Source organism: Bos taurus, unplaced genomic scaffold (assembly GCF_002263795.3).
Source record: "Bos taurus isolate L1 Dominette 01449 registration number 42190680 breed Hereford unplaced genomic scaffold, ARS-UCD2.0 Super-Scaffold_1723_ScbfJmS_2085, whole genome shotgun sequence".
Taxonomy (NCBI): Eukaryota; Metazoa; Chordata; class Mammalia; order Artiodactyla; family Bovidae; genus Bos; species Bos taurus.
Genome location: NW_020192292.1, coordinates 5,339,215 through 5,354,801, shown reverse-complemented (window position 1 = coordinate 5,354,801; position 15,587 = coordinate 5,339,215). Strand labels below are relative to the sequence as shown.

Sequence of the window (15,587 nt, the reverse complement as noted above, 5' to 3'; positions counted from 1 at the left end):
AGAAAGAATCTAAGACACATGTATGAAAATTTGGTAAATAACAACTATTGATTACAAGTGTCAAAGCATCAACAAAACCCCTTAATATAAAAATACCAATGCATTTCTCTGGCTAGTAAATGCCATTTTACAAAGCAATTATGATCTTTTACCTCATATGCTGATCTTTTACCTCATTTGCTCTCCCCTCACCCCCAAGACACCACTTTACAGGTGAGAGAAAAGAGGATCGAGGGAAATGGCTCTTAGTGGCAAAGCTGAAACTTGAACTTGTGTCTCACCTCCTCATAGAGCACATTTCCCACTTAACAACAACAAAAGAGGAAATGCATTTTCTCAACGTAGGTCAAAGACTAACAGGATTAAAAGATGATAAAAATACAGAGACGGAAGTGTACAAATGTAATGAAACCAGCTACCCAGGTGACTAGTTTCTTAGGAGTCAAGGAAAGCAGGGTTTTTCAAGGAAAAGGGACACTCACAAGGCAGTAGAGGCAGGCTGAGCAACAACAGAGGGAAGGAAGGGAGGGGGAGGGGTGGGAGGGAGAGAAAGATGTACACACACACACACACACTCTATTGTAAAATCCCTGCATCTTTGGCTACTTAAGAATCAAATGATTTCAGGAACTTCTCTGGTGGTCCAGTGCTAAGACTCCACACTCCCAATGCAGGGGTCTGGGTTCCATCCTGGGTCAGGGAGTCAGATCCTGCATGCCACAACTAAAGATCCAATGTGCTGCAACTAAGACCCAGTGCAGCCAAATAAATAAATCAATATTAAAAAAAAGAAATGATTTCAATGGTATGCAGACGTGGACCATATATCGCACAACGTCCAACAAGTGGATACTGCCTAGCACACAGCAACCTAGCAATACATATTTGCTGATTTAGCTGGACTTTTCTGTATACAGCAACCAGATCCAGCCTTATTCAGAACTCCCAAATATCAGAACGTCCCAAAATTAGTTCTGCCCTCAAATGCCAGTTTGTATGCAGAAATGGTCAATCTTTTGTGAGCTGTACAGGCAAAGCAGAAATTAGAAACTTATTTCCTATCACCAAATTTCTTCCATATTACTTTTATGTTAAACAGACCTTTACAAAAAAGAGACTGAAAATGTCAATTATATCATACCAAAGTTTATTGATTACATCAAACAAAATTTCTTTAATGAAAAAGGCAAGTTGCATTCATAAAAGATGGCATTCACATTCATTATAGAAAGCAATGATGTAAAAAATTGCTGAAGTGAAAAATGTAATATTGCAGTCCAATTTTGTAAGCTGAAAAATGATTTTGTCAACACTTGCATAAAATCTGCATTTATATATACTGCATGTTATTAAAAAATTCTGTCACTAAATTATTATGAATTTTGCAAATTTAGGCTTACATTTTATACTGTTGCTGGTGTAAATGTGGTAGATATGGAATTTATGTTTTCAGTTTAGTACTAACATCCTCAAACAATGGACAACAGTTATGAAAACTATAAGGACAGTTTGTAGTTCAAAATTATTCAAATGATGGGTATATGATCCTATTATTACATTTTATCAGTTTCTCTGGCACAAAATAAGGTGGTTAGATTGTAGTGATAGGAATACTGGATGGCTTACTTCTGCTAACCTCACGCCAACCCTTTTTTTTAGCTCATTAATAAAATATCTATCTTTAAAAAAGTCAAGTCAGGTCCCTTTCAAGAATCTAGGCCATATCACACATCACTGTCATCGTGAATTTGAGCTGCAGTGTAATGTGTACCTTATAAGACAGACTTTACATCCCCCTTACTTATCTTTCTTCCAGGTTGCAAGGAATTTTACATTTCTGCTACCTTAGATATTTTGATTATGTCAAACCTTCAATGGTCTGCATTAAACAAGGCTCTCTAGTTAAGGTGGGCTCTTTGTATTCACAGTCTCTATAATTCTTATGTAAAACAACAATAATAATACAGCAATAATTATAAACACAAGAACAACAACAAAACATCAAAAGCTTTCCTGGCTCTGATTTTTAGCTCTTTGGAATAGGTAGAGAATATACTGACTTGGTTTCCAGCAGACTACTTCAAATACTAGGCTACTAAAACACAGCACACTTAGGAAGGCGTGATGACACCTAACAAATACTCAAAAATAATACTGATAGATGGTAACAAATGAAATAATGAAAAAGGGTCAGTAATGATGGAAGGGCTTCTGATAACTGAAATGTCCTTTCGAGAATTTAAGAAAAATTATACCTAAACATTAACACAAAATGTAAGTGGAAGAATCAAATATGTCATATGGACTTTATAAATACATTGGTATAGACTGAATCTAATACTTTTCCAAATCAGGGTACAATATAAACACTAATAATAGTACAGGCATGCCAGAAAGACAACCAAAAATGGAAACTGGAACAAAAATACCTTTTAAAAGACCATTTCAATCTAGGAGTCAAATGTAGTCATTTATATCCAAAAAAAAGTGTAAGTTTAATTTTAACATTTAATAAAAGACATATCACATTTATTTTTATGTTTTAAGTGAGCTCCTTAGGAGGCTATAACCTCCCCCTAGTCCAGTAAGTGGAGGATTTAACCAAGGTGAATCTTGTGGTTTAGAGTTAGACCATTACCTAGCCGTATTTGCTAAGAGAGACAATATTCATGTTCAGAGTCAATGTTATGGACCCTTCCTCCTTCCCCAAATTGCCAAGTTAAAAAAAAAAAGTGCTGCAATATGTGCACAGATGCAACCACTTTCAAACAGAAACTGTTAAACAGTTTTAAATAAGCTATTCTTCCTTCTTACTCCACAAAAAAAATTATAAGACTGATGTTCAGATGCCATTTTAATGTAACTGTAGTTTTGCCATTTTACCTCTGATCCCAGTAAAGCTAATATTGGAAAAATCTGTTATATCTTTAACTATTTTGAGGGTCACTGAAGTGACTGGAAATGATTTCTTTTCAAATCTAGTATTCTTCCACCCATTAAGTGTAATTCAGAAGAACAAAAATAAATAATTTTTTTTGATTTTTGCAAAAATACCCAGGGTTAACATTCCACCTTTCAATGCACTTTTTGGCAAGGATAATCAGCATGTAGGTAAACAGAAAGGATTACCTACTATCTGATGCATTGATTTAGTTCTTTTATATTTTCAAGTATTCCTTTCATATGTGGAAAAAATTTAAGATCATCATTCAGTAGGAACAAGAAATGTGATCCAAACAGCATATTTCTTTTGCCAGGCAAAAAAGTAAGTTTAGCAAAATCTGTTCATTCCCATTGCATGACTTCTACTTTATTCTATCATATTTAAATCCATTCACAGAGTTCATGGGTTAAAAAAGCACCCATTTGATAGTTATTCTATCTAAAGCCAGAAATTCTATATATTCTTGCTTTCAACTTTCATATAATTCATAACTTAGAGCTTTGGCCATAATGGCTACTTATAATAATTATAAATGCTTAAGAGAGTCATTTGGTATTTTACTGGACATTTATTCTGAACCTCAGACATAAGATAGTGGTTTAGTTAGTTGCATATCAAGTATCCTGAGATGATAACTTTTTGAAGTTGTTTCTTCATGCTTTCTCTTTTATCTGTAACCACTGTCAATATGCTTGTAGGATAATAACATAGGCAGTTCAAGATTCGGATTCTGAAAGATGTAAAATATACGGAGTTAAAACATTAATTTTAATAATAATGTGAAACCATCTGTTTAGCACTTAAAAAAATAAATCATGTAGTAAATTTTGTTATGAGAGTACACCAATTGTCTTTAAAAAGCTGCCAAGTTTTATTCACATGCTTGGGGAAGAAAGTGACACAATAGCCAGTTTTTAATCTTTTCTTCATCTGTCAGCTGAATAGATTCAGACTTGCTTTTTGCTTTTGGATTGCTCCAGGGTTCTCCTAAGAACTGTTACCACTAGGACAGCAGAGGCTTAGCTGACTAGGATCCCTTCTAGCTGTGAGCCCCACCCCCATGAAAACAGGGATGTTTTATTTAACTTTTTGTCTCTAGCACCCAGTCCAGTGTCTGGCACACAGCAAGTGCTCAGGACATGATGAATGAATGAACTGATCACTGGTTTTTGGTTGTTAATTAAGACAAACTCTAATATTCAGTTTTGAAAGATTGTTAAGAAAGCACTTTTACTTAAAGAAACATGTTTCCTCTCTATAATACCTAAGTTAATTTTTTTCGGATAGATCATGTATCTATGAGTCAATTGACTCTTCTGTTTTCCTTATTCATTACCTTTTTAGAAAAGAAACCACAGAAAACACCCTAAGAAATCTAGATTCTTCATCCTCTAAACACTATCACATGCTATCATTAGGATGCAGCATGAGAATTGGTGCCTGTAAATCAGGTATGTGGAGAAGTACAAGTCCTATTGTCAAGGAGGTGAACCTAACCTTGATTCAACACTCAAAAATTCAAATTTTAAAAACTTGAGTAATGGGGGGCCCTTGCCATGTTTGGACTAGAAGTCCTGTAGAATACCTTCCATTTCTTTTGATGTTTCATTTTCTTATACTGGGGGCTTCCCAGGTAGCGCTAGTGGTAAAGAACCTGTTTGCCAATACAGGAGATGTAAGAGACGCAGGTTCGATCCCTGGGCTGGGAAGATCCCCTGGAGAAGCGCATGGCAACCCACTCCAGTATACTTGCTTGGAGAATTCCACGGACAGAGGAGTCTGGTGGGTTATAGTCCATAGGGTCGCAAAGAGTCAGAAATGACTGAAGCAACTTGGCACACACACACATTCTCACATTAGTTCTTCAGGTAGCAGGGGCAAGTTGACGCTAACCAAAATAAGGCTGACATTCACATAAGAACTTATATAGGAGTCAGGCAGTTTCCTTAACAAAACAAGGGACAAACTCGGTGGCTAAACTAATTGCCAGATTTCTTTTCCTTGGAGAATAAATAATGTAATATGAAAAATATATTCTAGAAGAAATAATTACTTTAAAAATAAAACAATCATTTTTGGAAAAAAACAAAACAAAACAAAACCTTACTTAGCTTTAACACTGTAGGAGTTAAGGCCCCTGGAGAGACCCAAAAGCAGTAGCAATGTCTGCTACCCAGCCTAGTCTCCCAAACCACAGACCAAGCTAAGTAAAGCAATCCAGGGGGATAAAAAATTCACTAAAATACACCACACAACTTAGGACACGGCTATCTGGGACAAGATGGTCAAAGACTTGAAGGCTACTGGGAAGCAGATTCATTACTGAGGGAAAATATTTTGGGATGGCATCATCGACTCAATGGACATGAGTGTGAGTAAACTCCGGGAGTTGGTGATGGACAGGAAGGCCTGGCATGGCTGCAGTCCATGGCATTGCAAGAGTCGGACATGACCGAGCGACTGAACTGAGTCACTCCAACTGGGGTAAAAGGAGTAGACTGAGACAAAATGTTGCCTCCCAAAATAACACTGCAGATACAGACTGTGATGAACTGTAGGAGATAGAAGAACCAATGGATTCAATCTTTTAGCTCAATTTTTATCCTTTGCTGAAAGGGTAGGAAGCTGATAGCTGATCAAAAAATGGGCCATGAAGTGGCCTCAACAATTGTTAGCATCAAAGTGAACTGATGTGGCAATGTCATTCATGATGATCATTAATTTTTATGTGTGCATGAAAGATGCCCTGCCCTAAGCTGTGTGGAATTGTTCTAAGCTGACAAATTTGTAAACCTCATTCAAGAAGTACTTTAAACGTCCATGGATGGATAAAACACCTTGAAAGGCCTGGGGTGATAGAGGCCTCTGCAGTGGGAAATAATATACATAGAGGAATCCTCCCATGGCATATCAATTCCTTCCAATTTTTTTTGGGAGGGAGGTAAATGAAAACATGTTATATGATGAATTTACTCACTTTTGGAAAAAATAATTATGATGCATTCTAAATCATTAGGCTAGCATCCCCCTGAATGGCTAGGAAAGCTTTCACCTCCGAAAGTTGAAATACTTAGCTTGAATAAAACTTGACACTACAAAAGTGATTAGAGTGATTGGTTTCATTACCATACACTTGGGGATCAGACATTTACAAAGACATAAATATATACCTGCAAACACAGACATGCATGGAGGTGCAGACACACTGAATTATTTTCCACATAATTCCCAAAGAACATGCAATACTAAAACTGACTTGATATTATACAGATGCAATTTTGGAATATTTATTTTTAATTTTCCAAATGATCTTTTAAAATCCCAATTATATTTCCTGATCAGTGGTAACAAGCATTTCATGTATGCCATGAAAACATGCCCCTTACAAATTAAATTATATTATATTACTCTTCAGCTTGAAAATGCATAAAATTTTTATTTTGGGGGCTTAGCAAATTTAAAATATGTATTTCCCCATATTCCAAGTAATGCATCTTTATATTTTTTCAAAGAATAGTATAAAGTTCACCACACCAACAGCAGAGAAAATTTAGAGAGTGATAATTTTCATTTTTTCTTTATAATGCTGTTAACTGTTTTCTTATAAAGCCAGCCCACTTGTTGTAACACTAGGTACCTGTTAAAAATATATTAGATTCATCTGAGAATGTTCGTAAAAGATAGAGGTCTGACTGAAGGTCTGGTGGATAATGAGTCAGATGCCTTTTACAGCTTAGATTGCTCTGTAATAGTCCAGGTAAGATATTAAAGCATTTAAAGATTGGTAACCTACCTGGTGATAAAAATGTAGGAAGAAAAAAAATCATTTCCTATAAGACTACTCTTCTGGCCCAAAGTACACATGATTATACTATAGCAAATGCATAACATTTAAATGAATACACTTAAAGACCTAAGAAAGTCTCCACCTCACATTGAATTGTTTTCATGGTAGAATACAGACATTAGTAGTACGTGGCAAACTTGAGTTTTTGAAATGACACTGGTAAGTTACGCGGTAGATGAAGGCAATATGGTTTGATTAGTAAACCTTACCATCCTTTTGGTGAACACCTCTGAGAGTTGTTCCGGTACTCTGAGTGTACTGAACAAAGAGAAATTTGTGCAAAACATTCCTATCTTAATGAACAGACTAGCTCTAACACGCTGTGGCTTCTACTGTGTACCAGGAACCAGTGGGACTACAGACCTACAGTCCAGGTTTTTGATTCTCCATTGTGACAATTGAGAAGGTGAACAAATGATTAAAGGAAAATGGCAAAATATTCTTAAGTATCAAATAGAAGATATAAAGATGAGTCATGAGAATTTTTCATAAAGAATCAGAAAATGGTGTCAAGCAAATGAGAATGCAAGCAAGTTGGTACATTAAGAAAGGAAGTCACCTTATTCACTCCAAGAGAAACTGTGATTGCTGGAAGTTTGAGAAAGCATGAAGATAGTAGATGTTCCTGAGGAAGGGAGGCGTTTCGTTACCTTGTTCACAATTGCACAAAAGGTGGAAAATTGCAGTAGAAAAAAGAGAAATGCAGAAACCAAAAAGAAAGAAAAAAGTAAATATTCTCTGAAATGTAAGACATTTAAAAGAAACCTTGAGAATTAGAAGTCGAAATGACGTTAGTTTTAAAGACGTTACTTTCTGAAGTAAAAGCAGAGTTAGAGTTAGGAAGTTTATTGTATGAGCAAACTGCTATTTCTCTGTATATCAATTTAAAAACTTTTGGTTCATGGGAATATTCACTACTTTGAATAAAATAATTTAAAAGTATGTTTCTCACTGAAATAAAGCTCATCTCTTATCATTAATTCACTAATTTACATTGTTTAAAATTCAATGATCAAAGAGCTATGCTCAGGATCCATCACCGACCTATCTTCAAGTAACTATCTCATCTTGTCCAATTGCACACATGTAATACGGACTGACTGTCCTTGGGCATTTCAGGTTAAAAACCTAATCAAAACTAAATAATGGAAAACTGTTGGTGAAACCACACTTTCGTACCATTTACCTCTGAACCAAAGCTTAACTTCCTTTATTCTAACGTAATTTCATTGGTTTCCCCCCTTTTTTTCCTGTAGAGACTCTTTAAAAGCATTGCCTGAAAAGCTATGAATTTTTCCTTTAAAACACTAAGAAAAAGTGAAAATCAATGACTTAAAGTTTAGTTAGAAAACCTAAGAGGTTAGTTTTTCCCCCCTTATTCTGTGCCTGAAGCTGTAGGCTAATTTATAGACTTGGTATGGTATTGCTCTAGCAAAACAGATGAGTGGTAAACTACGGGGATGAGCTTAACAATTCTGCTAATCAAGATTACCCATATTATCTACTTAGCAACTAATAGAAATAGGCTTAACAAAAAGAAACCAGCTAAAGTAACACATATATCTAGCAGAGTCTAATAAACGTTTATACTTCCAAAGGAAAAATTCTGTTTATTCATATATGCTTTAACATAACTACATTTCTCCTGTTCATATTTTACCTTAATAAAGTTGGAGACATGTTGTAACAATGCAAATTACCAATTGATAAAAGCTAGAGAGATTAATATTTAGTTTCAGAGAAAAAATTTTTAATTGTTTGCCTTCTCTTGTAGGCAAAAACCTTTGCAACAAGATTAACATGATACCAATACCTCCCACCCTGTGTTTAAAATACAAGCCCATCTATTTAAGAGTGTAACTTGAAACACATTTCGGTGCGCCTCAGAACCTTGTATCCAACTGTCAGAGATAAAAGTTTTCTATGAAGTAGAAAATTTTAGGGATTATAGGCTACTTTATAAAGGAAAACAGAAATATGAGAGTACAGAAGGCAGTAGAGAACATGAAAAGAGTTAAAGCAATAAAAAATTGATACAGCTAGCAACTGGTGGGGGCGGGTAGCGGGGGTAGAAGCTTGAGAGATAACAAACAACAGTATGAAATTTCCACATTCCTTTGTCAGTCATCTAGGGAGCTTTGACACTGGCTTAATTAGCAGTCTGTCAAAGAGGCCAATGCATAAAGGTCCACCTCCACAGCCACGATGTTAGGATTCAACTTCATTTTTGTCTAATCTAGTTCACAGGGCTGTTACCTTTAGAGCTCATGGTTGTATGAGACACTGTAAGGATTTCAATACTCATCATCAGTCACCATTGTACTAAAGGAGAAACTGTATTCTCTAAAGTGCTTTCTCTGGGAATTTTGCTCAGATACCTGACATTCTTTCCTTCTCCTGGCTGCCGCTCTGAAAGAGCTCCCTATGTAACTGAATGTTTGCTTTTGTTTGTGCAGACGTCACTTGCAAGGTATAGCCATGTTGCTTGCAGTCCTTTCTCATTACATTTATAGTGTTTCCATGTCTACTAGGCAAAATCAAGCCTCCTTTTGATCATGGTGGTTTCCATGGGAAAACTTAACATAAAGATACATGGAAAATTCCTCCGCCTGAAATGGTAACTGGTATTCATTCACTAGTTGGCTAGAGGGTCCAGGTGTATTTCATTGATTAAGAGCCAGCCCAACAAAAGTGCTGAGAAGGGACATGGCTTTTCGAAGTACCTCAAATCGTAAACTTTACATTTCCTTTGAAGTGTTATCTGCTGTACCCACTGTTCAGTGCTCAATGATAATTTCATCATATACTTGTTGGCAGCTTAGAAGCTAAAGAAAAGCCCTATGATCCTTAATGATGGGATTTTAGCTCAAAAATTAACTATACTGCTGAAAATAAGGGTGTGAAAATGTATTTACTTCCTGAGTTAAATGACTGAGGGAATCTACTTTGGAAGATAGCAGAGTTCTTTTATACTGCTAGTATCAAGACAAAACTCAGCTGTGGTGGGGGCTGCCGACTGGCCTTTTTACCGGAGGCTTCTGGAGTTAGTGACTTGGACCCTGAGATGGCTCAGCTGTGTTTACAAGCCATATTATTGACTCTACTATTCTGTTTATACCTGCTTCCAGAAGTGTTCCAAATAAATCCCTTTATAACTCAACTTGAGTGAGAGCTCCCTGTGAGCTGGAATGATCAACCTAGCACAGCAGCTAGCTTATCCTGGACCCTCGGGCAAAGTTGTTCTGAATTGAATGGAATTCAACAGAAGGCTGCTTCTACAACAGGTAAATGTAAATGGCTTAGCTTCCTTCTCAAATGCCATGGAGACATTTTCTCTATCCACTACGGAGTTTGAGTTTTCGGAGTTTCGCTTCTTAAAGCAGCTGCCAAGATTCACAGGCAGATAGCACAGGCAGTCTACTTGCCACAGGCATTTCTGGCTCTCCCTGCAAAGGATCTGACCCTTACTAGTTGAAGTCAGGGGGATCTTCTACTTTTAGCTAGGGACACACACTCTACCCCATTAGGGAGCCTCTCAGGAATGAGGTGGACCCAGTGTAAAAGAATCTTTTGCTGCTCTTTAAATGAGGCCAATGTCTTAGCAAGGGATACTGAATAAGTAGGAAGTCACCCAGAATGCCAGATTGTTGCTCACTTGAAGTGTGAGTTGCTCAGTCGTGTCCAGCTCTTTGCAACCCCATGGACTGTAGCCCACCAGGTTCCTCTGTCCATAGAATTCTCCAGGCAAGAATACTGGCGTGGGTAGCCATTTCCTTCTCCAGGGATCTTACCGATCCAAGGATTGAACCTGGGTCTTCCACAGAGCAGGCAGATTCTTTACCATCTGAGCCACCAGAGAAGCCTTTAAGATACTCTTTCTTTGAAGAAAGATTTTTGAAGTGGCCTCTGCTTCTTTGATGTGGCCAACTAGAGCCTTGTGTAAATAGATATGACTTATCAGAGTAGTCATGGCTGCCATGTTTCAGTTGCCCTTTATGCATTGATATGCACTACTTTGCTCTTGCATTTTCTCACAAGGGGGGAAAAAAGGCAGTGCTGATGAGTGCCCACAATGTTCTGTCTTATCTGCAAGTTTCAAAATCCCATAGGGTCTGAAAAACCATTTAGCCTTTCAGACTTTGGAATGTTAAAGAGAGATGTTCATCAGTAGGTGGTTCAACACATGTTCACTGGTTCAATGATGACAGGAATAAATGAATGAATGAATGAAGGTGATTATGGAAATTCTGGTTGTTCTAGCACATCAGCATGCCAAACTACAGCACAGACACTAGAATTCCTCCTATCATGGACATAATTCATGGCAAACAAAGTTCATGGCTGAACCCTGGAATACTCTATACTGCTAAGTAAAAAGGGCTGCAGGCCCAGAACTCCATGCTTTCTTGCAACAGAAGTCTGGAATCTGTGCATGGAAAGAAAATGTTCTAAGTCTTTATCTGTGACTGCCTTGTATCATCCCTCCATTTAATGGCCATTTATGTAAGTCACATCCAGCCAGTGTCATTTTTTTTAAAGGGCCTATGGAAGAGGATAAAATATTATGTTTGAAGGTTTTGATTTCTGAGATTTTTTGTCTCATCTTTAGAGGATGAAGCTTTGTCAATTTATAAGCTGGCTGTGAGCCATTGTTTAGCATGAGCTCCATTACCCCAAATAGAAAAACATCAAGGAGCTCCTCAGAGTGTATTTCCAAATAAAGAGATCCTATTGTAGACAAATCTCTATTATGGACAAGGCACCAAAATATTTATTACCATGACATTTTTAAAATTTGGTTTCATACAAATTGCCACTTGAGCCATTAGAGAAGTAACCTGTTATACCCCTGTCCAACTGGTATTTACAAATAAATGCACTTTCCCATTCCTAAGACTAAACACCAGGCTGGAGGGAGTCAGTAGCAGGTCTACTGGAAGGATTAGAGAGATTAAGGTGGTTTTAGCTAGGTTAATGTTACTGTGTCCACTTTCAATCCATAAGGCATGCAGAAGCATGGGATTAAGGCCAGTTTCTGACCACCTAACCATATAGTGATTGGCCAGTTTATACCACGAATCAATGTGGCTTGTGCCACTGATAATCTGATTGTTTTTCACTGGGGTTGATACTGACCTTGGCTCATGAAGCTTCTCTTTTACACACCCAATCACTGAAGATTTTTTCCCACTATAGACATTTTAGTTCCCTATTCTATATGATGCCAACCACTGGAATCTTACCAATAGGAAAAAAAATAAAAATCAAGACGAACCAGGTTTTCTGGCTAAACTGGCAAATTTAATCAAATAGATCAGGTAGATATACCTTAGACTACTTCTTGAAAATACTGCCTTGGAGGGGGCTATAAGATCTAATTGGTGTCAGTGTGATTGAAAATAGGGTTTTGTTGGGCAAAATTAGCTAGTGTTGGCAGGAATACGACATATTTACTTAACTTGTAGGTCAAAATTTGCCAGAAGTTTCATTTTTCTAGGCTAATCTAACTTTTTTTCAGTTTAAAGGCTTTTTAAGAAAGGTTCAACAGATATCAAGACAATGCAGGCCCAAGCAATTAGCTGACAGAGGGTAATAACTTCTCATTGCTGCAAAAAATTTACCATATAAGCAGCAAAAAATAAAAACACACTCATAAAACCATCTTAAATTTTCACAAGTGTGTTGAAAGGGAAGGATGTAGAAATCACATCCAGGGAATTCTCTTTGGTTTAAAATATACTCTTGGACAGACAGGGCTAGAAGCAACACAGAGATTAAGCAGCACTATTAATTAAAAGGAAGGGGAAAGGGTTTGAAAGAGGCAAATTGGGATTACCACTGAAAAAAAAGTCTGAAAACAAACCACAGGGAAATTTCTAAGGTTAAAGCCGGGAATGCTTTGTTTAAAAAAAAAAAAAAAAAAAAAAGCTGAAACGTTGGTGTGGAAATTCCCAGCGTGAAAATTCTAGGCTAAATAAAAAAAAAAAATCATTTTTTCTGTTCAAAGTTCCATATGGAGCATATGAGATACTCCATATGGATCACTAAAGGTCACATAGAACACTATTAAGGAATCTAACTTACACCTGCATTGGATAACGAAGTTTTTTATTTACTTTTTATGCAGAGAGGAAATTAAGTGATGAACCTGTAAGGAGGGTTTAACATGCTGTAACTAAGCAATTCTCTAAATAAAGTTTTTAGTTCACGGCAGAGTATTGAAGCCCCTTACAAAAATCAGTTTATAATATAAAAGTTAGTTCTTACCCTGGTACTTCTTCTCTTTACACTCCTTAATACAATCCTGAGCATCTCGGGGAAAGGCTGACAAATATTAGAAGAATTATGGTCAACCATACGGATACAGATGACAGCATTTGAGCAAATACAAAATACATTCTCTGTTGTTTCAAGAATGGCCTAGAGTGGAAAGAGAATACATAATGGAAAAGCAAATCAGTTCCTGTCATATGAAAACAGAAATGTTACTGAAACTAACTGTTGCATTTAAAAGGAATCCTCATTATATTACATTAATAAAAATAATCTTTTATAACGACCAAAAGTAGTAAACAGATTTCATTTACTAAATGTTTGGAAAGAAAAGGGATGATAATCAAAGGGGAAAATGCACTTGACTTGAAAAGTAAATCAGAAGGGATAATAAAATGCACTTGGACTTGGAAAAACAACTAAGTGATCTATTTTAAGGTTGCCAACTGGAAAGTATTTATTTTGCATTAGAAAATGCTGGCACTTCTGACATATTCAGAGAAATGATGATTAACTTTTATGTTAAACATTTTTACTTCCTTGGCTGTTTTATTAATGTAAAGAAAGGATTTGTGCCTCTACATTTGGAAATTTAAAAGACATTTTTTATTACCGCCACCCCACCTCCACAAACCCTATGTAAGCATAATAAGGACTGTAGTTTTTCTCTCTCAAATGTGAAAAATCTACCATTCTCATCTAACAAATATATACGGAGTACCAGAGTGTGCAAAGTAGGTTGCCAAGAAAGACTATTGCTAATCACACATTAAGCCTTGGGGTCCAGAAATCCAGGAGGATGCGACATTCTGCCGGGTTTAGTCATCCACTGAACCATTAGGTGGCTACTCGAGAGGTCCAGCCAGTTGCCCTTCCCTGTCTGAGATGAACACTGAGAGACTCACTACGTTAGCATGAATGTCGTCTGAAAGCTGAGGGGGAGGAAGTGCAAAAGCAGCTGCTTGAGCTCAGGCATGTACCAAAATTATCCTTGGATTAGGAGCCTTAGGTATGTAACTGGCTGGTCCCATTTAGTAGATGACAAATAGTGCTCACTGAAGATAATGGAAAAGCAAATGAGTTCCTATTATATGAAACAGAAGTGTTACTGAAGCTGCCTGTTGCATTTAAAAGGAATCCCTCATTATGCACATTAATAAAAATAATAAGATACACTGGGTTTCTCATTTAAACACTGATGTTTGTGCACTGTCATGCAACATAACATGATCACATCAAGCTCATGGCTCTACACAGATGAGGACTAAGACTGTGGAATACATGTGGACCCACTACCCACTAGATTGTGGGGCTTCCTAGTAGCTCAGTTGGTAAAAGAATTCACCTACGATGCAGGAGACCCCGGTTCGATTCCTGGGTCAGGGAAGATCTGCTGGAGAAGGGATAGGTTACCCACTCCAGTATTCTTGGGCTTCTCTGGTGGCTCCAGTTGGTAAAGAATCCGCCTGCAATGTGGGAGACCTGGGATGGATCCCTGGGTTGGGAAGACCCCCTGGAGAAGGGAACGGCTACCCACTCCAGTATTCTGGCCTGGAGAATTCCATGGACTGTATAGTCCATGGGGTCACAAACAGTTGGACATGACTGAGTGACTTTCACAGGGCACTACATTGCGAGAATAGTAAGGTGGAGAAACTTAAGAGTTTTCTAGGGCTCCTACCATAGAGAAAAGATTTCCACAGCGCTCAAGTCCCACTCTAATGCAGAAGAGCACCCTGACAAACGTTCCAGGCAGCTAAGACACAGTAAGGGTCCAGCAGACAATTCTGACTGCTAGTTACTGGGTATTCCCTTTGCATAGTACTCATAATACTCTGTTTCTAAAAGCCCACAGTTTTCTTTTCTGATTTTGACAGCATCTATGGAGTCTTGCAAGGGAGCAGTAAAAAACAAAAGATATTATTTTTAGAAGGGTTTTGGAGCTCAGAAATCATTCTCACTGCCTATCCTGAAGAGAGGTGAGTCATCATGCCTCAGGGTTGAGCATGTCCGGAGACCTAGCTGTAATCAGCATTCAGCTGAAGTTTTACAATTTCTAGTCACATTTTGCTGGTTGACTTATGATTAATATAATTTTATATTCACGGAGTAGCTCAACTCAGACAGGTCTACTTAAGGACAGCACTAGAGGCAAGAAAGTAAAACAAAGATTTATTCACATTTCATTTTTAGTCAGCATCTCTAATCAATAGAAACAAGTTGACAATATTTTAAAACGTGTCAACGATTTGTTTTTAATCAATAAGGAACAGTCTGGAGAGAGTGAGAAACTGGTTCAGTTTGCTAGAAACATTTCATTCTTGAGGAAATTTTGCACAATTAGTTCAGATGCTGACTACACAGATTCCTAGACAGAATTATGGTCCTGTGGGCAGATCTTACTATTGTATATCACATTTGATTAATCAACTTTGAGGCATTTGTATATTATTAAAAAAAATAGAGACTTCCTTAGTGTCACTGCTTCAAATAATGTGTCAAATAAATGCTGTAAGTATACTT

The 15,587-nt window shown here is 37.1% G+C and overlaps 1 protein-coding gene across 1 annotated transcript in view; it reads right to left on the bottom strand.

Annotated features, from left to right (window-relative positions):
- Positions 1 to 3,288: 3,288 nt before the first annotated feature.
- The window catches only part of LOC112441535 (phospholipid-transporting ATPase IG-like), a 167,529-nt gene continuing 155,230 nt past the window's right edge, over positions 3,289 to 15,587 (bottom strand). Inside the window, 3 exon segments of the mRNA XM_059884533.1 lie at positions 3,289 to 3,674; positions 13,059 to 13,114; positions 13,117 to 13,211. Coding sequence (XP_059740516.1) covers positions 3,612 to 3,674; positions 13,059 to 13,114; positions 13,117 to 13,211 — 214 coding nt within the window. The 3' untranslated portion in view covers positions 3,289 to 3,611.